Source organism: Opisthocomus hoazin, chromosome 2, assembly GCF_030867145.1.
Source record: "Opisthocomus hoazin isolate bOpiHoa1 chromosome 2, bOpiHoa1.hap1, whole genome shotgun sequence".
Classification (NCBI taxonomy): Eukaryota; Metazoa; Chordata; class Aves; order Opisthocomiformes; family Opisthocomidae; genus Opisthocomus; species Opisthocomus hoazin.
The window spans coordinates 20,649,374-20,671,790 of record NC_134415.1 but is presented as its reverse complement, the minus strand read 5'-3'; the positions used below and the strand labels follow the sequence as shown (position 1 = coordinate 20,671,790).

Here is a 22,417-nt window from a genome sequence, read left to right as displayed (position 1 = left end):
GATGCACACATGCTGCACTTGATTGTAAATACTATTTTCATATGCTTCTTCCTGTCAGATCTGTTTTCAGTGAATGTTGCTCTGGCCCTTGAACTGTGTATTTTCCCTTGTTTTCTTTCCCTCCTTTCCCTCTCTTTTCTAATTCAAGTGTGTTATTTCTCCCAAAAGAATTTTTTTTTTGTCACAAGAGAAAAATTAAGCTCAGCTCATAAGACCTTCGTTTAAATTTCCTATTTATTAGCATTATGCATGCTGTGTTCCTTCCCCTCACCCTCTCCTCATATGAACAGGAATATGGGAGAAGCAACCTAGTGGACAGAAGCTGTGCCTTGGTCATAGTTAAAGTTATCTCCAACAAACATGGTTTCTGCAATGAATATGATACCTTTGGGTGGAGAGGAGGTGGAAGAGCTAAGAGAAAAGCATGGCCCTGCTTACCTATAGGATTTTTTGTCTGATGACAGTGTCTGTCAGAGTAAGTTCTTCAAGATTCAATTACTGTCTTTTGAAGTTTCTGTTAAAACCCATCACAAACCATATCAGAAGTTCTCGGTTCACGAGTCTTCTAACATTTAGGGTCAGTCTAAGTAACTCAAATGGACACCTGAATTTTATTCTGGAATGTTTCAGTATGTGTCTGCCAAGTTCAGATACTCCAGAGCAATCAGGAATTAGCAAAATAGCAAGATGGAAGATGCCGTGGCTCCCCAGGTCTCTGGAAGGCAAAGTTTCCAGTGTAACTGGCAGTGATATCATTTATGGCTCAGACACTGTTCAATAGCTATCAGAACTCAATTATATGTGCTGAAGAGAATGCTGAGGCAAAGTATTTATTCTCGTTCAGGGGACTTGCAGGACACCCATATGGTGTTTTCTTCATGCTTTCAGAAAGCTCTTATGCCTGGACTGTGCCCCTGGATTGTCTGAATGGTGCAATGGCGCACATTTTGGGCTGCGAACACCCATACTCTCCCACCAATTTAGTAAATGTCACTGTTTGTTTGCTTTTTTCATAATGTCACTAGTTACTTTTTTTTTTCCCCTGTGAAAACTTATCCCCCATATGTTAGAAAGAAAACTTAGTTTTTCATTACTTGTCTGTTCCTCACTTTTCTCTCATTGCTCTTTGCAACACACATGTTGAAGTTTTCCCTTTGTTGCACATTATTACTAGAGGACAGTCTTGAAAGAGACGTTCTGTGAGAAGTTTAGCTTGCTGGAGCCAGGGTGTATTATTGTTACCATCACATGGAGGAAAGAAAATTACTTCTATTTGGAGAACAAGAAATACAGGTGTATAATTACAATAGATCCCTGCTCGTCCATCTACCTTTCCTGCAGAGCTAGGGCTACAGTTTGCATTCTTTTCTACTACTTTATATTAAAAAGTAATTACCATTGGAAGATAGCTGGGATCACCGCATGCACAGTCAGACACAGAAATACTCTCTGCTGTTGAGGAGGCTTAGCTCTTCTGAGTTAATGGAAATGGTAGACCTGTGGAATTTCCTGCCGGCCATATCATGGGAGCACACATCCAAGTGTGGGACTCCTACGGCATATTCTGAGAACAAGAATGGCACATAAACACCTTTGCTTTTAATAATAACCTTTTCATACTTTACAATGAAATCAATTACAGTAGCACAACTGTAATAATCAATTATGTTTTATTTCCTCCTCTCTGTGTGTCTAATTTGTTACTGAATTGATTTTCAGGGATTTTCAGGGATAAACTATGGCCACTGTTCCTTTCTTTTTGCTGAGAAAAGAGGAAAATTGAAGCATTTGTTTTTCTTATGTCACAAGTTTGAAAGTTGTTTTTTTAGTAATTGTTATATATTCATATGCCATCTGTTTTCTGTTTTCTTTCATGACTTTCTTTAATTTCAGATCTCTATAATTTATGCACTTGAGATATAGAAATAAATGTTTACATACCCAAATAAAGGTTACCAGTCACATCTCTGTATGGTGCTTAAAAGCAATAAGTTAATCCTACAAATCTTAAAGATAATTCTTATTTTTGAAACTTCATCCATTCAACCAACTACACCTGTATTTCCTTCATCTTCTTAAATAAGTACCTAAAGACTTTGATGATCCAGAACATTTACTGGGAAAAGATCTTTTTTTTTTAATTTCCCTCAGTATCTACTAGCAGTCACAGTCAGAAAAGAGCAATTGGATAAGATGGAACTTTGCTTTGAGCCACTATGGCCATTCTTATTTTATAGATTTTTTAAATTATTATTCTCTATGACCAAATTTATTGAATGTGTTGCTTACAAGTGCCTTCCTGAGATGTTCTGTTCCAGCTCCATTGTCCCTCCTACTTGGTGTGTCTAAATCTCAAATACCCTCCTTCTAGCCAAGATCCTATTTATGTTCCAGCTTTACCCCTTTTGTGGATCTTCTATTTTTTATTGGGGATTTTTAGGTACTACCAGAAAAAAAAGAGAGTATTTCTGCTTAATCTGTACTAAGTCTTTCAAATAGTTAATAAATCATCTTGAGTTTAAAGATGAATCCTTTAGAGCTATTCAGTTCAACCACTTCTAAAACATTCTTTTTAACACTGACCTGTATGATAAGATTAAATTTACGCTGATTTTTTTTATTGCTTGGTTTGGCTTTCTTAGTCATTTAAATTTACACACAACTTTACCAAAATGTCTTTATCTTTCTTGCTCACCCTGAAATACCTTTAAATGATAAAGTCCTGTGGTTTGTGGATATTATGTGTATGATACGTTTGTAACAGAAGATTATATTAGCTGTGGAACAGAATGCTAGCCATTTAGCTTGAGACATCTCATACACTATGTGGAGTGTTTGTATTGTTAAAGATGAGAAAAAGGAGGTAGTCCTTGTGGTTAGCTGAATTATTACTGAGTCAGAAGTTTCTGTTATTTACTGCCTGAAGGTCAGCAGTTTTGATCTGTGATGCCTTTGTCACAGAATAAAAGCTTAAAAATGTCAGCTGTAATTTCAGACAGCCATGAGATGTCGGGTCCCAAACATGCAAGCATCAAATACAACATCACACTTTAGATTCCATCCTTCATTAAAAGCTTTAGGATTTAATGAAATCACATGCAGTATCTGGCATAACAGCACAGCTTGTTCTTATGGATTTATGTGCTAGAGAGAAGCAAACAAAATTATACTATCAGTGAATTATCTCCCATTAGTTTGTCTAGAAGGCTCTTCACAAGCTGTTCTTTTCACTCTTGCTTGTTGCAATAATATTTTTTTTTTATGTCTGACATTACTTTCTTTTTATGTGGTTCATGAACAAAAAACTCAGAACAAATCTTGCAAGGTTATCAGTTCTTTCTTTGCTTAGCCTGTAGTTCAGTTTTATCTTTTCCCAGAAGATCAAACTTGTTGAGACTAGTTTGTTAATTCCCAGATGCAGCACAGCCTAATCCCTGAGGTTAGTGCAGGAATGTGCTAGTTCTCCATTCCCTTAATTCTTCTAATGAAAAATAAATGTATCTAATGTCATCTTCGTGAAAACCAATGGTTGTTCTTTTCAGGCATCTATAAATGCTGAAAAAGAGACAACCCTACACAATATGAGCCCTTTGGAACACTTACCATTTTTTTCCCACGTATTGGTGTGAGTCCTTGCTGCAGTATGGCTCTAGGCACAACCACAATGTCAATACAGTTCATGTGTTGTTTTTCTTATTTAGTGTGTGCATGCAGTTACACAGCCCTGCAGGTGAGGAACCAAAATATATTGCACATCAGCGATTTCAATTTGGGCTTAAACGTTTTGAAGAACGACTGCTTCTCCATTCAAAGAATACTGAGGAACCCTTCAGGAGAAGGAAAACTCCTAAACGGTTACAGCAAATGGTTTAGTTTGTCAAGCTATTTTGAATGCAGAACTGGGAGCTGCTTTCTCCCTAATGTAAAATGGGTACAAGACTGATCAAAATAAGAAGGGCTTAGCAAAAAGGGCCTATCAAAGATTTAATTAAATGCTAACAGAATACTTTGGGGCTTCAGTGGTGGAAAGCAGTACAACTAGATCTAAGTTAATTGCTAATTTTGTTAAATAAAAGTGCAAGATGCGTAAAAATAATATGGAAAAAATAGACACTATCCTATTTAAGATACTATTTGCTTTTAAGTGTTGTTGTCTATTACTAGAGGCTAGATCATTTTTGGAAGAAATATTAATAATGGAAATTCTTGTTAGTATGTCCAAAATCAAGAGACAGTATTGACTTTTACAAGATTCAGAGAGTATCAAGTTTATAAAACTATATCCAGACTCTTGGTTAGGACATTTAAGATACTGCTTATTAATATAGAGAGATTAATACTGGAGGTAGTCTTTCTTAAGATAAAATAATTTATGTCTCTAGTAATCAAAACCAGGTCCTTTAGAATTAGAATATTTTAGAACATCTCTTGAATTTGCCTTTTCTAAGTAATGGAAAGCTACTATTGCTCCATTACGTAGAAGTTGCCAGCAATTCACAGTGTATTTTAATTCCAACTTTGTTCTAAACCCCCTTTTATCAGTTGCTGGAAACTATGAAATTTCTCATATTTAGTCTAAAATGAAAGATGTTACTTCTGGGAGGGGAGGGAATAGCTTCAAGCCAATTCATTTCAATCAGTTTTTAATTATTCTAGCATGATAAGTATTTCTGCCTGTATGTATGTAAAAATTTTATAATATGAAACAACTGGAACTAGCTTGGCTTGTGGCCTGATCTTGCAACTGCTTATACACCAAATCGGTCTCACTACTTCTTTGGGACTGTTCACATGTGTTAGAATTAATGAGATTGAGTTTTTGTTAGTCATTCTCAAAGAAATGTCCTACGGTACAAGACATGATTGTAGCCAACTGGCTTACTGTCTTTAAATATTTAAAATTAAAAATATTTCAATTTCTCATATGTAGTTTTAGATGGGTTAGCCTTAAAACTGGCACAGTTGCCCTATTATTATTTATTATTTCTGTTCCAGCAGTACCTGGCAATATTTGCAAAATTGTTATTGTGCTAGGTGCACAAAAAGCAGCCTAAATGATGGACTGCTCCCCAAAGAATTAACACTTCTTGTTATTTCACCAGTTTATATTTGCTGAGGATTGTAGATCATAGAATTTGGGAATAATTACCTCTGGAGGTCTCTAGTGCAACACCCTGGCAAAGCATGGTCAGTTTTAGGTCAGATTGCTCACGGCTTTGTCCAGTCAAGCTTTGAATCTCCGAGAATGAAGATTGCATGACCTCTGGGCACCTGCTTCATCACCCTTGTGGTGAAAAAGCTTGGCCTAATACTGGAATTTCCCATGTTCCAGCTTGTGCCTGTTGTCTCTTGCCTTATCCCTGTGCACCTTCAAGGAGAGTCTGGCTCCATCTTCTCTATACCCACCCATGCAATTGCTGCAAACAGCAGTTAGGTCTCCCCTTAGCCTTGCATTCTTAAGGCTGAACAAACGGGCTTCTCCCAGCCTCTTCTTGTACGTCCTGGTCTCTGGACCCTATTTTTCTGTAGCAGTGCTGGCCTGTGTTAACTTACTGTGACTAGACTCCACAGTCTAAAAAGACATGGAGAGTTAACTAAGATTAGTGAGGATTATGCCTAAGAACCTTCATATCAGTTAAATTAAAAGCTTCAGTTAAATTTATCTTCCACTTTTGTAAATAAAATTAAGAAAATGTATATGTAGATTATTTATATAATATCTGTCATATTTCTGACAGCAGTTTTGTGGAATGTCCTTTTGCTTTAATAGGTCCATTTAACTGAGGAGTTTTATGAGACTAGCTGCAGAAAAATAAAATTCTTAATTTGCTGCTCTTTTGTACAGTACTGTGGCAAATGTCCACATTGGGCTTTTAGTGTTGTTATTTAATTTTTTCTTTACATAACCATTAGTTATTTCCTTCAATTGTACCATAGTTTGTTTTTTAAATAAGATTCTACTGAAGGGAGGAACTTAAAAACTCACCACAGTATTTAACATCAGTTGACATTTACCGCAATCTCTAATTATTGGCACGGAATCTGTCTGGCTTCTGCTGCTTTTATGGTTCTTCCAGCTTGTCCCAGTGTTTTTTAGTTTTACCATCCTGCTGTAGATGTGTTAGATGATAGTGGTTTCAAGCAGTTCAAGATCTACTTTTATACAGATTCTGTCACTTCAAAATAATTTTCTTTATTGGTATAAGCAGTAAGGATGAAAAGAAAGATTTCTGCAAATCTTTTCACATAGCAGTCCCAGAACACTTCTTTCACTACCCAAGCAAAAAATCCTGTCAACTTGGGACACAGCAGTCACAAAGAGGGGTACAACATACAAGCATACAGCATGTGTGTTTCATTAGAAAGAATATTATATTTAATTACTTCATTTACCTTGCTCATGAGCTTACAGGAGTGTAGATACCAGCTAAATAAACCCAAATTAGATTTGCTGTTTCTCTACCGAAACCAAATCCACTTTTGTCCTGGAGACTTTACAGTATAGGTAGAATGTTTGGAATTATTGCCCGTCATGAAGTACACTGGAAATTCAGTTAGCCGGTTTCATTCAAGGATTTGTGTTAATCCAGTTTTATTCTTGTAACATGATGTGCTAGGTGTTTTGAATACAGGAATGCATAGTTCCTGCTCCAGAGATCTTAAAATCCATGAAGAGACACAGACTCTTTAGATGCTTGAATATTAGAATAAAGTATATATATTTTAATCATTTTTATCATTTTGAAGAAACTAAGGATAGATACTAAGGATATTTGTTTTTGGTATATTGACTCCTTTCAAACCTTGCAAGAAGATAGATTCAAAAGATTTAGTGAGATACTTTTTGAAACAAATTTTCTTACTTGAAAATACTTCTATAACCTTTTAAAAACTGAAATAAGTTTAATTTGCTTAGATAGTTTGTACTGCAAGAAAAGTTTGAGCAGCATGGTGACGGGCCAAAGAGAAAACTGGGTAGGTTTAGTTGCCTTCTCATAATTTAAAACTTACTGTATTCTTGCCTGGGACCAGTGTGGTTAAAAAAAGCAGTTTTAGACTGCGTGCATTTGATAACCACGCCTTGCCCCTGCAGTGCGCGGCTTTACCCACCAAGGCCCGCCACACCAGATCAGGTCAGCAACGCTTGAAATCAGCTTGCAATCATCTGTCTAAGCAGGGGCTGCAGAGCTCGGTCCTCTAAGTTCAAAAACTAAAGCCGGTGAGCGCTCTGCTGATGACACCGTGAACTCCAGGGAGCGTGTTGGCACCGACGGGCCTTCGGGTGCCTTCTGTCCCCGGTGTCCGGCCGAAGGGCGGGAAGTGGCAGTGGCAAGCGGCGGGCGCTGACTCACGGCTGCCGGCGGTTTGCTTTGGGACAGCTGTAGCTGTTCCTCTCCCCAGCTGTCTGCCCTCCCTCCCTTCACTACAGGCATGGCCTGTGCTTCGTGGAGCAGTTGTTCAATCACTGCAGTTCGCAGTCCGTTCTGTCGAGAAGTGTGTGCACTGACTCCAGGTTTCAGTAATGCAGAGGAAGGTAGTCGGAACTATTGCAGCAGCTGGCTCCCGAGAAGCCGAGCTGCCCATGCAGCAGAGGTCAGGAAGTGTATCTGGTCAATAGGTTCCAAAGTAAGTTTTCCACTGAAAATAAGCCCTAAGAGTGTGGAAGCTGTGCCCAGTTACTAGGCGGTTATCTGAAAATACCTCAGACTGCATTTTTCAGGATCCAGCAGCAACCTTGTAGTGCAAGATAAAGTAGGACTTCCCTCTTCGCAGGCAAGCAGGACAAGATTTAGTAAAGACAGCAAAATACAATGTCTGTTTACTGACAGTTGAAGGCATGCTGTATTGTGCAGGAGTACTGCCTGCTAGACTGTTTCAGATAAAACGCACTGTATTTTCTCTTCCCTTCCTTCATGTTTTGTTCTTGCTCTCTTCCTTGCCAAAAGAAAAACAAAAAGAACATGACATTTGACAATGCTATGCCATCAAGAAAATGTATGAAGTGGCGAAAAGGATGTTTGATTCCAGAGTCTTCACTGCATATTTTTGGGAAATTTTGCTCTTAGTTGGGTGGAACTAGAAGAGATTAATTTTAAGAGCCAACTGGGAGAAGTTGACTTAAGGTCACCATCTGTTAGAAGAAAAGTTTATCTGTGTTTGTACAGAGCCAACACAGAAGAGTCTCGGTCTTGACAGAGGCCTATGGACATAGCCATAACACAAATACATAATAATCTTGTAATGGGCCATTGCCCAAAGAGGGCTTCAGATAACTTTTAGGTATTCTTATCTAAAAATATATATTAAAGTAAACAGAGTGTTCAAAGTTGAGCAATTTTTTTTCCTTGAAGAGATTTTCCCTGTGATTTATCTCTACCTGAACACAGAGAGTTTAAAAAAGAATTTCAAAAGTTTCTCACTTAGTGATAAATATCCCTGAACAATAGTGACCAAGTTGCCGTGTAGCATTTTTCACATTAGACCACAAGATGCTTTTGCCAAGGCTGTGTCATTTGTCCGTTTCACAGATGAAGAAACTGAGGCATGTGGGAGAAATGTGATTTTACTAAGGGTTGCACGCCAGGCAAGTCGTAGAAGCTGGAACAGAACCCATGCCTCCTGCGTCGCTGCCTAGGCTGCTCGCCATTAGTCTGCTGTGCCTGAAGTACACGCTGATTTCAAACGAGGAGCAAGACATAGCTGAATATCAGCGTAGGAAGGGGTTTCATGATCATCCTATAATACCCATTTTAAAAAGATACTAAATACTGTTTTCAAATGCAACTGTTGTCCAAAAATGAGTGCTGTCAGATTATGATTTTCATTTGCGTGGGTTATTTTCCAGGCAGAAATTTTAACGGGCATCCCAGTTGGCAACCTTGAAGATGCTGAAAAGGTGGGACACATGCTGTTAGGAAGAGGGTGTAAGCTCGTAATTGTTACTCTTGGAGCAGAAGGCTGCGTGATGATATCAGTAGAAGAACCCATTCCAAAACACGTTCCTGCTGGGAAGGTCAGGGCTGTGGACACTACGGTACGTTTTTGTGGTTTAACTGTCTTGCTTTGGAAAAGACTGCTTAAGCACTAAGGGAAAGCGATGAGTAATCAGCCAAATCTTTGGGCACTAGCACAAAGGCTAATTTATGATGTGAAATTGGTATCATGCTTCCAGCCTCTCACATATTAAATGTCAATTCACTTAAGTTTTGTAGTCTGTAGTGTAGATGTGCTAGAATTATTATACATTCTGATAGTATCTCCATGTTCCTCCTTTACTGAAGTCAGTACCTGTCTCTAACTGTACTGTGTGATGCCAGTCGCTTGAGCTGCAGTCCTGTTTAGTCACCTTTGCCCAGTGAGGTAATTCATCTTGTCCAGAACTCAAATGCTGTGGGAGAAGGGAGGTACTACTGCCCTCACGATCTGAAACTGAATGATTGGCTCTTCTGACACAAGTATGAATTGCTTACTAAGTCTAGCAAAATGTGATCAAAGACATAATTTTTACAGAGTATAGTGGAGGAAAACGAAAAAGTTCTTGCTGCTTCATGGCGACTATTTTATAATGATACTTGCTCAGAGGCATTTTAGTCTTTGACTTGAGGGGGTTCTTTTACTTCCTGCTCAGACTTAAATGCAGAGAGCATACTCTAACAGACCGCTAAATACAATACGCCCAGCAAAACATAAAAACAGGGCAAGGCAATAGTTAAGATAGCATTGCTATGAAAACCTTACCACATTGCACATATGGGGCTATTTTGTGTTCCTAGTATTATCTGACATAAATCCAAAATAATTCCAGTGGAGTTACTGAGAGCAGAACAGGTCACGTTGTATGTACTAACTATACATTTAAATGCCTGTTATAATAACGTCATATTACATATGTTCTGTTACAATAGTTCATTAAAATCCTGGAGATTTTACCATCTGGTGCATTCCATATCTGAATTGCATTAATAATAACTAGTTCTTGTAGCGTGTTTTTTTGTCCATGGACCTCATACTGATTCACAAAGAAGAAAATCAGCTGCTTAAAAGAAGAGGAAACAGAGGCATAGGCGGCTGAAATTACCTAGCTCAGTAGCATGCAGTGGCCGAGCTAGGAGTAAAAGTCACTTCATCAAAAACAGAAGCTCACTCATGGATTTGGAGTGTGGTGTGCTGATATTGTGGAAGGCTTTGTTTCACTGTTAAATGTGATCATTTTCAATTTAACTCTGAAACAGAGATACTTTGGCTTTATTTTCCTTTTTTGCCCCTTTGTCATTTAGGAGTTTGACCTTGAGTTAGTGCTGATTTTGGAACGTCCTGAAGTTCTAGTTAAGGGGGGCGTCACTGTATTGTACTGTGCATAAGGTTCTTGGTAGGTGACTACAGACACCAAACTGCCTCTGCCTGCTTTTGGCCCAGAGTGAGAAGTGCCAAGGGAGTGAAGAGCAGAGCTCCCAAAGCTGCCCAGAAGCAGTATTTACTAGCTTGGCATCAACACCCTGTGAACCTGGCAGTACGGCTTCTTGCTCCGAGTTGGTAAATCCACTGTTGCTATCAAAGCTTAGTGTTAGAGTTTTTCTCTACATCACACAGAAGTGATGAAGAAGAAACATGTGTGATCTGCTTCTTCAAAAGAAGCAGAAAATTGCTGCCAGATCAGCTATTGTTTGATATCTTAAGATATTTGCTGCTCTTGGAATAAAACAGCAATACTGAAACCACACGCTGTGGCTGAAAAGTGGTTTTTATCTTGCCTAGCAGTTCAGAGTTTCATGACTGAACTAATTTAATGCTCCTCTTTTTTTTTTTTTAATAAAAGCTATTTCTTTGAGTTTACTGAATCGTTGCCCTGCCTCCTTGTGGCCGACAGGTTATTGGCTTTCACATAGCAGAGGATTTTCACAGTTAATTTTGTTAATCTACTTAAATACCAGTGGGTTGTTTTCAGTAAAACAGCTGTGCTCGGTTTACTCTTGCAGGCTGAATGAAAAAAGATGTGTTGGCCTTCCATTATAAAAATCTTACAGTGCTTGGACTGATTATCACTTTGCCTGAAAGCAAGTGGTTTTAAAGCAACCTTTCCAAACACTGAGCAAAATAATGTCATCCTCAACTAACCTGGGTAGCTCTACTAATAAAATAGATACTAAACGTTCTAGCAGGACACGTTACTCTCTTCAGAGGCATGTCTGCAGTGGATCCTTCCCCAGGGGAATAAGCTCCAGCTGTAAGGTGGCTTAGCAAGTAGCCACCTATCCACAGAGCTGTTTCTGTGCATGCTCTTAGCATACCATTTAATGCTAGACAACAGCTGCTACCTTGAACTGCCCTGACTTCAGCATCTTGAGGGACCAGGCAGTAATTTTTTAAGCTGCCATAATCCAATCACATCTGGTTATGTGCCTGAGTCCATATTGACTCTGGATCTGTAGAAGGTAGAATCACTGACAGACCAAGAGTTAAACGATGTGTATAACTCATCACAGGATTTGCAAAAGGTTACAGAGACCTTATGAAAACAGTCTGTATTAAAACAGTTTGCCATTTAGAAGATACACATATAAGATACAGGATGAGCTTCAGAGGCCTCTTCCACTCTAGACATTTTTCCCATAGCTGCTACTGCTGCCAGGAGCCCTCTCTGCGGCAGCGCAGCTCCAGTGCTGCCTCCTGCTCGTTTCTGTTGTCCACAGCAATTTTGAAAATTTTTGATGAGAAAATACTTGCGTAGCTACAGCCGCAAAGATGAAGAATTTGAGTCCTTGTAGCAGGTAGTGTGCTCCCCATTCTGCATGTTCTTAGGCTCATCAGAAGAGACTGAGGGTTGATAGACCGGAGAGCCTGGCTCTTCCTCCTAGCCCCCGAGATGGTTAATGTAAGAGTTTATTGGCAGAACACTGGGAAAAGCTGGCTCCATCTCCCGCTCTGTGGTGAAACATGAATCTTCAAGACTGAAAATCTGGCATTTTTCACCCACACTAAATCAATACTATAAAGGGGAAAAAAAGGCTTGTTGGTTTTTTTTTTTAGCGCTAATTATCTTAATGTGGGCTTTACTAATGTATGCAATGCTTCCCATGACTGTTAGCAGAGCTCCCCATACACAGTCCAAAACATGTAGAGCACGAATAGTCGTTTAGAAGGAAGTTTTGCAAGACATGGTATTGTAAAGCTGAAACATCTGTTTCTCCTGTTATAGCTAAATAGTGCAACAAGCTTTTGTTAAGAAAATAAACTTTCCCTTCATTTTACTAGTTTCTGCTAGCTGTTTTCTATATGCAAATTCTGAATAAAAATAAAGTGAATTATTGAAAAAGCATCCTCAAATTTTCTCTATAAAATAAATATTGAGCCCACTAGCCATATCATAGAATCATAGAATGCTTTGGGTTGGAAAGGACCTTTAGAGGTCATCCAGCCCAACCCCCCTGCCATGGTCAGGGACATCTTCAACTGGATCAGATTGCTCAGAGCCCCCACCAGCCTGGCCTTGAAGGTTTCCAGGGATGGGGCATCTACCACCTCTCTGAGCAACCTGTGCCAGTGCATCACCACCCTATCATTTTGTATTTGAAGCAGATGATGTACGTAAGAGACATCTGACACATAAAAGAGTACTAATATGTAGATAATATAATAAAGGTATACATTATAATCTATTTTCATTACTTTAAATAGTTGCTTTTAAATCTGCTTGACTATGTGAAGTTAAATTTATGCATTTATTTTTGGAAGAAGCTATTTCCACTTTAAGTGAAACTAGTACAAGAAGCTGCATTAAAATAGCTGTGAAGGATAATTATATAATTCCATTTATATGACACCTCTTCAGTTGGTAGCAGAAGGTTTCACAAAGCATTCACGAATTTGATAAGCATTTCATAGAGAACAACAATATCATATACGCACATTTTGCAGTTGCGCGCTGTGTGCGTGAAGCGGTTTGCCTGCTGCCAAAGCAGCGGCGCGGCCGAGGCGGGGGACAGCAGCTGCTGGCGAGCACAGCTGTGGGCCAGGACCCAACAGCGTCAGGTCACAGCCGTGCTTGAGGTGAAGCGGGTGATCGGCGTGACAAACCACGCGATGACGGTCCCGGATCATGGCGGCTGCTGCTGCGGGAGCCCAGAGCATGCCGTCCTGGCAGTCGGGCACGGTCTGATGGCAGGGAGGGCCACGGCATCCTCCGTGCTGGAGAACGCAGCTCTGCTCTTTTTGCCCCTTCACCCTCACTCTCCCCCTCTGCTTCTGACAGTCACGCAAAGTGTAATTTACAGCACTATTTACATCTATTTACATTTACTAATTATATTCCATTGAAACTGCCAAGGAAAATTTGTCAGAAGAATGTAATTACTCAAAGCTGGAACGTGGCCAGCAGTGAGATTAGTTCCCTTCCATTTTGCAAAGCAGCACTATGGGATCTTACAGAGCCGAGTGCTCCGAGTGGCAGCGGGGGACCAAGTCGAGCCCCCGAGGTGCTGCCGGAGGCCTGCCTAGGGCTCGGGACGTGCAGGTGGGCTTTAGCTGTCGGGAGCCAACTCAGGGTCCGGGCTTCAGAGGGTCGTCCGTGCCAGGCTGCCTCTGGAGGTGGGGCGGTCAGGTGGTCGGTGGCTACAGCAGGCTGGATCGTGTCTGCTGGCTCTGGGCTGGCACCCCGGGGCTCAGGGCTTTGCCTTTTACTGTGGTTGCTCCTTGCAAGGGTGAAGGTGGGGCATCCTGTCTAGGGTGCATGCTTCGAATCAGAGGGCGGCACAGGCAGAGTCTCTCCTATGCGGAGTCATTAGTGGAAAATGGGGAGCTCTCTAATTAAGCAAGCCAGAGCTGCCCCGCTGCCACCTCCCCATTTCCAGGATGCAGCTTGGAGGTCGCTTTGGGAAGTACTCTAGGGTTAGTTTTTGTAACCCCTGGTTTGCTCCAGACCCCACTTGGATCACAGTGCCGAGTAACATCCACACATGCTTGCATCAGTTAGAGTGACTTTCTGATTTCGGTCCTATCTGGTCGTATAAATACCAAGTACAGTTGCTGGGCTGAAGATCTCTTCATCAGCTTCTGTGTGACCGCTAGGTTTACACGTGCCAGTGTTGTGTGTACAAAAGTCCTGTGTTAGCACACTTGCAATCAGGAGATCAGGCATCTGCATATCTGCCTTAGGCAGGGATGTATTCTCTCTGAAGGCAAATGGAGAGACTTGGGCACACAATATTTAAATGAAAATTTGGCATCACTTTTCACAGTGGTGCCCCTGGTAGTCACAGCAAGTCTGTGGTCTCCCTTTTAAATCTCATGGAGAACCTAGAGTATTTAACTTCACAGTGTTTCTAAGCACAACCATTAAATTGCCCATACAATTTCTGATGTTACCAGCACTCTCCCTGCCTAGGTCTGCTTTTAGGGTACAGAGAGGGCACAACCTGCTGAAGGAAGCTGAGGAGATCACTGATTGAGGTGCCATGCTTAGAAACAGGAAACTAATTTATGAGACATGATAAAATTCAGAATTTAATTTACTCAGTTATGCCTGAAATTTGACACGTGTGTGATTTATTCTATACAGCCCTTCTCTGTACAGTGTTCTCAGAGACAGATGATACATACTATTTGTCATAATCATAAATGTTACCATTATTTTTTCATGTCAGTTCTGCAAAATGAAGGCTCATTGCTACCATATGAATTTGTCATCAGATGTTTTGTGCTCAAATCCTACTAAGTTTCCCTTTGTTTTCTTATTACAATATATTAGATCTGGCTCTTCTACTACAGGAGATAATTTAAAAGGCTGTCTTTTAAGCAGTAGAGCGCTCACTGAGCAGCTTTGTATTGAACTCTGAAGATGTTACACAGTCTTCATTTTAATAAAGGCTCATATAAGTGTATAGCAATATAATTTTAGATATGTCACAGTATTCAGGCCTATGCAGTAATTGTGGTCTAAGGAAGGCAGTGTGGGTTAGTGATTTGAACAAAGGGCTACATAAGAGCTCCAGGGCTGCAAAAGACTTGCTGTAAATCCTTGGGAGAGTTACTTGTCTTCTTCGTATCCCAATTTATCTGTCCATAAATTGGAGCTGCTATTAATGTATTGCATATAAACCATGAGAAGTCTGTTAGAGATCAGAACAGAACCTGGGAGGCCTTTTTCCCAGGCTTGTCGCATAACCTCAGGCCAGTTGTGCTTCTTTGGGGGCTTTGCAAACCCCTTGAAGTTCTTCTTCTTGAAGTTGAGAGGTCTTGTCTGTAAAAATATGGTTTACACTAAAATTCTCTGACTTAGCTCTGTCTTCTGGTTTGGAGGAATCCTGAGCCAGAGGAGTGAAGTGGACACTGAAATAAAGCCTTAGAATATAAATAAATCCAAAACAGTCCTCCTAATAACAGCAATTCTTTGTCTCCTGACTTTGTGGCCTAACGTCTGAGGCTCAAGGGGATATAAATACAACACTCTGTGCAATGACTAATTACTCAAAATTCTGTGCATCAGCAGAAGTGGGACTTGTGGTTGACTCTAATATTATCAAATGCCTTTGCTATTTAATAATCTTGTAGCCGTACATTATTTAGCATGCCGTTTGCACAAAGAACAGTGATTTTATTTCAGCTATCTCTCAACAAAGTAAAAATGCAGCTGGTAGTAAATGAAGCATTTGGCAGACAATGTGTCTGATGTACTCTAACTTGCTAAGAAGAGAAAAATGCTGTTGAGTGGTTAACCTTTTCCTACCCAGGGAGGTAGTAAAGTGACCACAAAGGGCAAGGTCTTCTTTTTCTTTTTCTTTTTCTTTTTCTTTTTCTTTTTCTTTTTCTTTTTCTTTTTCTTTTTCTTTTTCTTTTTCTTTTTCTTTTTCTTTTTCTTTTTCTTTTTCTTTTTCTTTTTCTTTTTCTTTTTTTCTTGTTCTTGTTCTTTTTCTTGTTCTTTTTTTCTTTTTCTTTTTCTTGTTCTTTTTCTTGTTCTTGTTCTTTTTGTTGTTCTTGTTCTTTTTCTTGTTCTTTTTGTTGTTCTTGTTCTTTTTCTTGTTCTTTTTTTCTTTTTCTTTTTCTTGTTCTTTTTCTTGTTCTTGTTCTTTTTGTTGTTCTTGTTCTTTTTCTTGTTCTTTTTGTTGTTCTTGTTCTTGTTCTTTTTCTTTTTCTTGTTCTTTTCTTTTTTTCTTTTTCTTTTCTTTTTTCTTTTCTTCTCATCTTCCTTTTCTTTTTCAAGGAAAGAGAAAAAGTTACTGTCCGGCAAACAGCTTATCTATCAGTGGGGTTTATTCACACACCAGCACAAAGTAATTATGCCCAGAACTCCCATTAACATCCCACAAACCGACAGCATAATAGCTTCCTTTAGCATGCAACCAAAATAGGTTAATAAATAAGTTTAGTTCCAGTCATAGCCCACTTTCTGACTTAGCCTTCTGCGTTCCCTCTTTTACAAATATGGAATCCATTGAATTTTGGAACAGAAGAACCATGAGGAATAAGTTAATCTGCCAGACACTCCAATCAGCAATCTGCACTGTAAATCTATTTAAAGCTGCATCTATTATGTTCTGAAGTTCAGCTGAACTGTGAAAGGGCACATGACTGAAATCACTGCATTTGAGTTGACTCACAGTTAAGTGTAGATGGGAAGTGCGTGGCTGATCACAAGCTTCTGCTTCTGATTCAGGCCTTCTAAAGACACTTCAGTTTCTGAAGGCTTGGTCGGTGGCCTAAGGGTATACAGGTATCCAGTGACGAGAGGAGTTGCAAGAGCTGCATCCCTCTGTGTTGGCAGCCAGCTGAGAAAAGGTGGAGCAAGCTGGATGTGCCCTCTTTCACCTTTGACAGCGGAAGACTATATCATCCCCATTTTACAGACAGGAAAAATGGAACAGAAGTGTGAGCAATTAGGGGCTCTGAAGCGCTAGCTAAAAATGTTCTGCTCCAAGTTACACAGGGAGCTGGGGTGACGTCGCCAAAAATGAGGCACAGGCGTATATTGTCCCATGCTACTCTCTTAACTTCTAGACAACATTGTCATGGAAGGAAGTACTGTTTATCTGCCCAGAAACTGTCTATTTTAATCTGCAAGAACAAACAATGTAAACAAAATGAGCAAACAGAAGCAGGCTTGTACAGAACAATTTGCAGCCTTGTTTTCCAGTGGAAGATTCCACAGACCACCCAGGCTTTGCTCTAGTCCTTTTCTCAACCACGGAGCATCTAATTAAATCCCTCTCCATTCCTGACTCTAAGTGGAGGAGAACCTACGGTCCTGTACGGTTTCTTTCCAGATGGAAATGCATAGTTTAGAAGAGATACAGCTGACAGGGAGAAGTGGGCCCAAAGCAATATTAGCATTTGCCACAAATTGCATTAAATTACAAGGGGCTGCTTTATGAAGATGTAGAATAAAAAGAAGATTAAAACCAGTGTTTAGTTTTCTAGGCCCCTTCTAAGATTGCAGAGTGCCAGGCAACAAAAACCTCATAGTAGAACTGAATTTCTGTCTCAGTTATGTTAATGATGCCAAGGATTGTTTGGTTTTGCTACACACCATCAGTATCAGGTTTGTCCCATTGTGTTCTACAGCTTTGTTCTGTGTGCATGATACATACACATAAATTTGCTAAGCACCTGACATTATTTACTGCTTCTGTACTGACAACACAAGGTAAAGTACTATTCTTGCAGCTGTTTTGTAGATGGGGAACAAAATCACACAGGGATAGGCTTGTCAGTGGCAAGTGAACCCGCTTCCCTTGATAAAACCAAAACTTCTTCTCTATGCTTCTCTTCAAAGACAATTAGGACTGGAGGAAACATTTTGTCAGGATATCAGCTGTCTCGTTTTTAGAACTGGACAACATTGTAGACGTCCATGTAAATGAGAAAGTACATAGCAGTGCAGAGCTGCTTTGCGTTGGATGCTTCTTGAAGAGGCTGTAAGGGGTTTGTGCTGCGAGGACAGGTGCTTTGGCTTTGCTACTGTCATACTGAGAAATATTCCAGTTTGGAAGTTAACCCACTGGATTGCCCTGGACAGGAAAAAGCAGGGACACTGGCAGTGTTTATGCACCGACTCAAATGTTTTGTTTGGGGGCCAGAACACGTGAAGGACACAGCACCCAGCATCCGGGTCTGAGAGTACATTCGGATTAGGTCTAGGGAAACTGAGGTCAGAAAGATCTTGACGCTATCTTTGTGCCATCTCAATTCTGGGATGCTTTAGTAAATGAAACAATAGTATAATTTATACAGGTTGAGAGCAGGGTAGGAAATGACCCTGTTATTTTTTCTCTTGGGCTACCTATGGCTTGCAATGCAAGTCAAAATCATTGCAGCAGAATGTGCTGCGTCCCTTTTCTTGATTTGCTCTCCTTCCCTTGTCTTTATGATGAAGCCAGCACAGGGTTTCCACCAAGAGGGTGTTCAGTCCTGGTATGCAGCTCAGCCGGTGTTCCGAGCAGATATTGGGCCGTCGATGCAGGCAGGACAGTCAGTTGTAAAGGTGCGTAGCACTCTGGGATATCTGAGTTGCACAGAGGATCGAGAGGAAGGAAGACCAACTGTGTGCAGCCATCCTTTCTGATTAAATTCCTGCAGTTAAAAATAGCTGCTGGAAGCTGGCGCTTCTGGCACATCCAGAGCGTCACCTTCCCAAGTATCTTTTTCTGGCCTGAGCCGTAGGAAGTTGAAAGTGTGATCCGCTGTGTAATAGTGCAGCATATTCTTGGCCAAACTCCGCATCATTTTTTGCCTCTTGCATTTATGGTTAGCTTACAAATGTCATATGTCTCCTTCTCTTCTTTAAAGCTAGTCTCTGCAGAACCAGGCATCGTCCTGGCTATTGTGGAAGCCAACCTGTGCTTCTCAGTTTCTTCCCATCAGTTCTGGCTGTGCTGAGACAGAAGGCGAACCTGGGGTCCGAGCCCCTTGCCTGCTTAGTTACCCAGAAATGCCAATTGCAGTAATGATGTTCATATTGAACTAAGACCTCATTTACCCCAACAGAGTTTTCATTGCCAAGTAATTTTGGTCACTACAGAAACCAGAAAGGTTTGCGTTGGATCGGAGATGTTGCATAAGTAGGTTTTCAAAAGAACAAGAACAGAGAAATGAGAATAGTGGGGAAATCAGGCTTCTTGCTTTTGCAAATTCTAACCACAGAAAATGCCGGAAGCTTTATTTCTTATAATAAATGAGTTAATCTTCAGTAGCCTGCCCCATGGGCAGAATATGTTTTACAGCTTCAACTAGACAAATGGAAGGAATCTACAACCAGAAGTTTTGGTGACTGATGGCAGTAACCTATAGGAACGCCTTTAATGGTCAGTTTGCAGCTGAGCATAATGATTTTGTCACTTCTCTCAGGGTTTTGTTTTGTGTCTCTGTGTAGAGATAGACATACAGATATAAAACCAGCTATTCTAGAACAAAGCTGTAGAAACGCAGATTCCCAAATTCTGGCAGCAATCTTTGTCAACTGCCCAAATGGCTAAGGAGTATTGCTTTGATTCATTTCAAAGCACAGATAGACACAGAAATACAGGGGAAAGGTAAGGAAAGTCTCTGGAAGCTTGTGCCTCATTACTGGCATCTGTGATTTTGTTACTGAAGTCATTAAGGAGACAGTATGCTTGTTGGAAAGATCTGTTTTACAGGGAATCCCGCAGAGAATGCCTTTCTTTCAGAAGCAGTGCCTTGGTGCTCACCTGCTGCTGGAGGCCATCAGCGAGGTGCAGGAGCCCTGCTTTCTGCACACCTGCCCCACAGGTTAAGGACAACAGAATGGGTGGGCAGCAGAGAACAATATTCTGGAGCAGAGCAGCAGTTCTGGCTTGTGGGTCACATCTTGCTGAACTCATAGAGAGCAGCTACAACTCTAGTACTCATCAAAAAGATTAGACAAACTCAGTAGGAAAAAGAATGCAGGGAGCTGGCAAGAGGACAATGCTAGAGTGAGCTCAGACAAAAAAAAAACCTCCTGAAGTTTAGTGGTTTTTCTTCCCTGCAGGATATGTAGTTCAGAGGTAGGCGGGAGCAGTGGCCAGCCAACAAAGGCTAGATACTGTGGTTTTGAAAGAGGCACTCGAGCATATGGAGCTTTCGTGCAAAAAAAGAATGTTTTTTTGATCAATTCCAGGCGAGATGGCAGTTGTGTCATTCTGAGTGCATCTCGTCAGATTAGACGGGATCACGAAGAGTCTTCTGGCATTTTCAGTCTGAGAGAAAAAAAAACACATGTGGCTAGGGAAACTGCCCGTCAAGGAGATGTCCTTCTCCTGACTTGGCTGTTAGATGATGGGGTCCTGAAGCCATGTCAGCCCCTGACGTGATAGTGGGTGACACAGTCGGTGACAATTTGGCCAGTTCTCTCCTGGCTGGGGAGCTCATTGTTTGCAAGGGAAACTCACTGCCAGTATTTGTAGTGTCTTGTCAGAATGACATGATATGTTCTGGGCAGGGCTTGGGCTCTAGAGCCATTTGTTCATTAAATGAAATTTGTGAATTAACACATAAGCGTGAGCTCTGTTAGGAAGAAATTACAAGTTGGCATGAGTGTGACGTGCATACTGAAGGGAGTGAAGAACTTCTCAAGGAAGTGAGATAAGTGAAGCTTTTGATTAGAGTAGGAGGGTAGCTGCATGTTGTTGAGGCTTGATAAACCAGTTTGAGAAGTACAAATCAACATTCGGAGGAGCTGCTATATTTAGTGCCGAGCAGCTTCAACCACAGCTCTGATTCTGTGCAAGTTCAAACTTTGGGAAAGGTAGATACAGCTCCTGTGGCACGTCCAGCTGAAAGTCCGTCTTATGTCTGTTAGCAGCGATGTCTGCGTGCTTCCCTGTAGTTGGCACATCTTGGTATTTATGCTGTTCTTTGCAAGAGTGCCACTGGAGAGTTTTGTGTTGAGCTGAAGTGTAATGAGAGCTTTACTGTGTTTCCTATGTTGTATGTTTTCTATATGCACTCCAGTAAAAAAGCAAGCGTGGAGGGTTTCCTCTGCTGGTTTTGAGTTTCTGTGTGAGGGGTGAACTTTCAGGTCAAATGAAAGGAGGTCACAGATCATAGCTCATGTGTGAAACCAGGGAAGAAGCAGGTAGCAAGGCAAAAGCTAGCTGAAGCTTAAACTGAAAATTTACACAGAAGCGTGTCCTAAATTGAAATATTCCATGCCAAAATACCTATCACTCTGGTACTACTGGAAGCAGAGTAGCGGTGAATTTTTTGGTTGATGGTAATCTCACAGCTTCAGCAACATGGATCGTTGCTCTCAGAACAGCATGTGGAGTTCCTGGTGCAGTGCTCTTACTCCATTGTGTAAGAAAGAAATAAATTCGTCACCTCTCATTAATGCTATCTGGAGTTGAAAGAAGTTTATATGAGCATCATCACACTGAATTGTTGTGATGATTCAGAACAGTGCTCCCTGTGGGTGAGTACTTTGTTGGCTTTCCGGCGTTAGTCTGTAACACAGAACAACTTTCTTTCCTGGTGCTGAGTGGTATAATGGAATAATATTACCTGGCAGAACGAAGCTCTACCGTGCTCCCTCCCAAATTTTGTCAGGATGCGCTGAGAGAAAGCCATCACCTCACAGACACCTTGCAGTATTTTTCTTGTGAACAGCCGTTCTGCTCCTGACTGAGAGCCTAGCAGAGCTGTGGGCAGCTTGGGGAGGTCCACGTACTGACTTTGGATACCTCAGTTTTGGGGTTGTGCCTCATTTTCAAAGGATGAGTAGCGCATGTGACTCCTGTTAAAGTCAGGATTCAGCCCACAGATGTATCAAAGTGAGTGTTCCTGACATTCTTGGTCTGAAGTTGGGTTCATTTCCTGTCGTGTGAAATGAGAGCGCTGTTACCTGCCTTCCAAACACATGCCGTATAGGGGCTTTGAAATGTAAAGCAGGACTGTGTGATATTGCCAGATCTCTAGATACTTTCAGCTGAGCTTTTTAGATGACATACAAATTAAAAACTGCTGAGTTGTGAATGTTGTACGTTTTATTTCCAACATTCACCACAAACCAGATAACTTCAGGGGAATTCATGCATCTGTAGTGCTTGTCGTTGGTCTTTTTGAAAACAGTGAATAACTTCATGTAGTAGGATGTTTCAGAAAGGAAAGAAAATGCATGCAGGAGGCCTCGTATCAAGATTAATCTCTCAGGAATGCAGGGGGTTAACAGTCAGGCTGATTAATCACTGTTAATGAACCATCAGGAAATCTGTCAGGAAGTGGGTAAAAATTCCTGACGACTGATGTGAAGCGTTGTGTGGTGTGCTTTGGTTTTGATGTTTCCCAACTGATAGTCTACAGTGGGTGTAGTTTAGTTACCTCTAAGTTCTCAGGACATGTGAAGGACCAGATGACATGCTTCCCTGGTTCAGCTTGAGTAAGCGAGCAAGAAATTTTCCCCATGCGTGGCCATGCAAGTACGACGCAACAT

General features: G+C 40.8%; 1 protein-coding gene across 2 annotated transcripts in view; it reads left to right on the top strand.

Moving 5' to 3' along the window:
* RBKS (ribokinase) overlaps window positions 1-22,417 on the top strand; it is a 69,302-nt gene that overhangs the window by 39,158 nt on the left and 7,727 nt on the right. For both annotated transcript variants that reach the window (XM_075412828.1, XM_075412829.1), the window contains one exon: window positions 8,846-9,034. In XM_075412828.1, coding sequence (XP_075268943.1) covers window positions 8,846-9,034 — 189 coding nt within the window. The remainder of the gene's footprint in view (window positions 1-8,845; window positions 9,035-22,417) is intronic.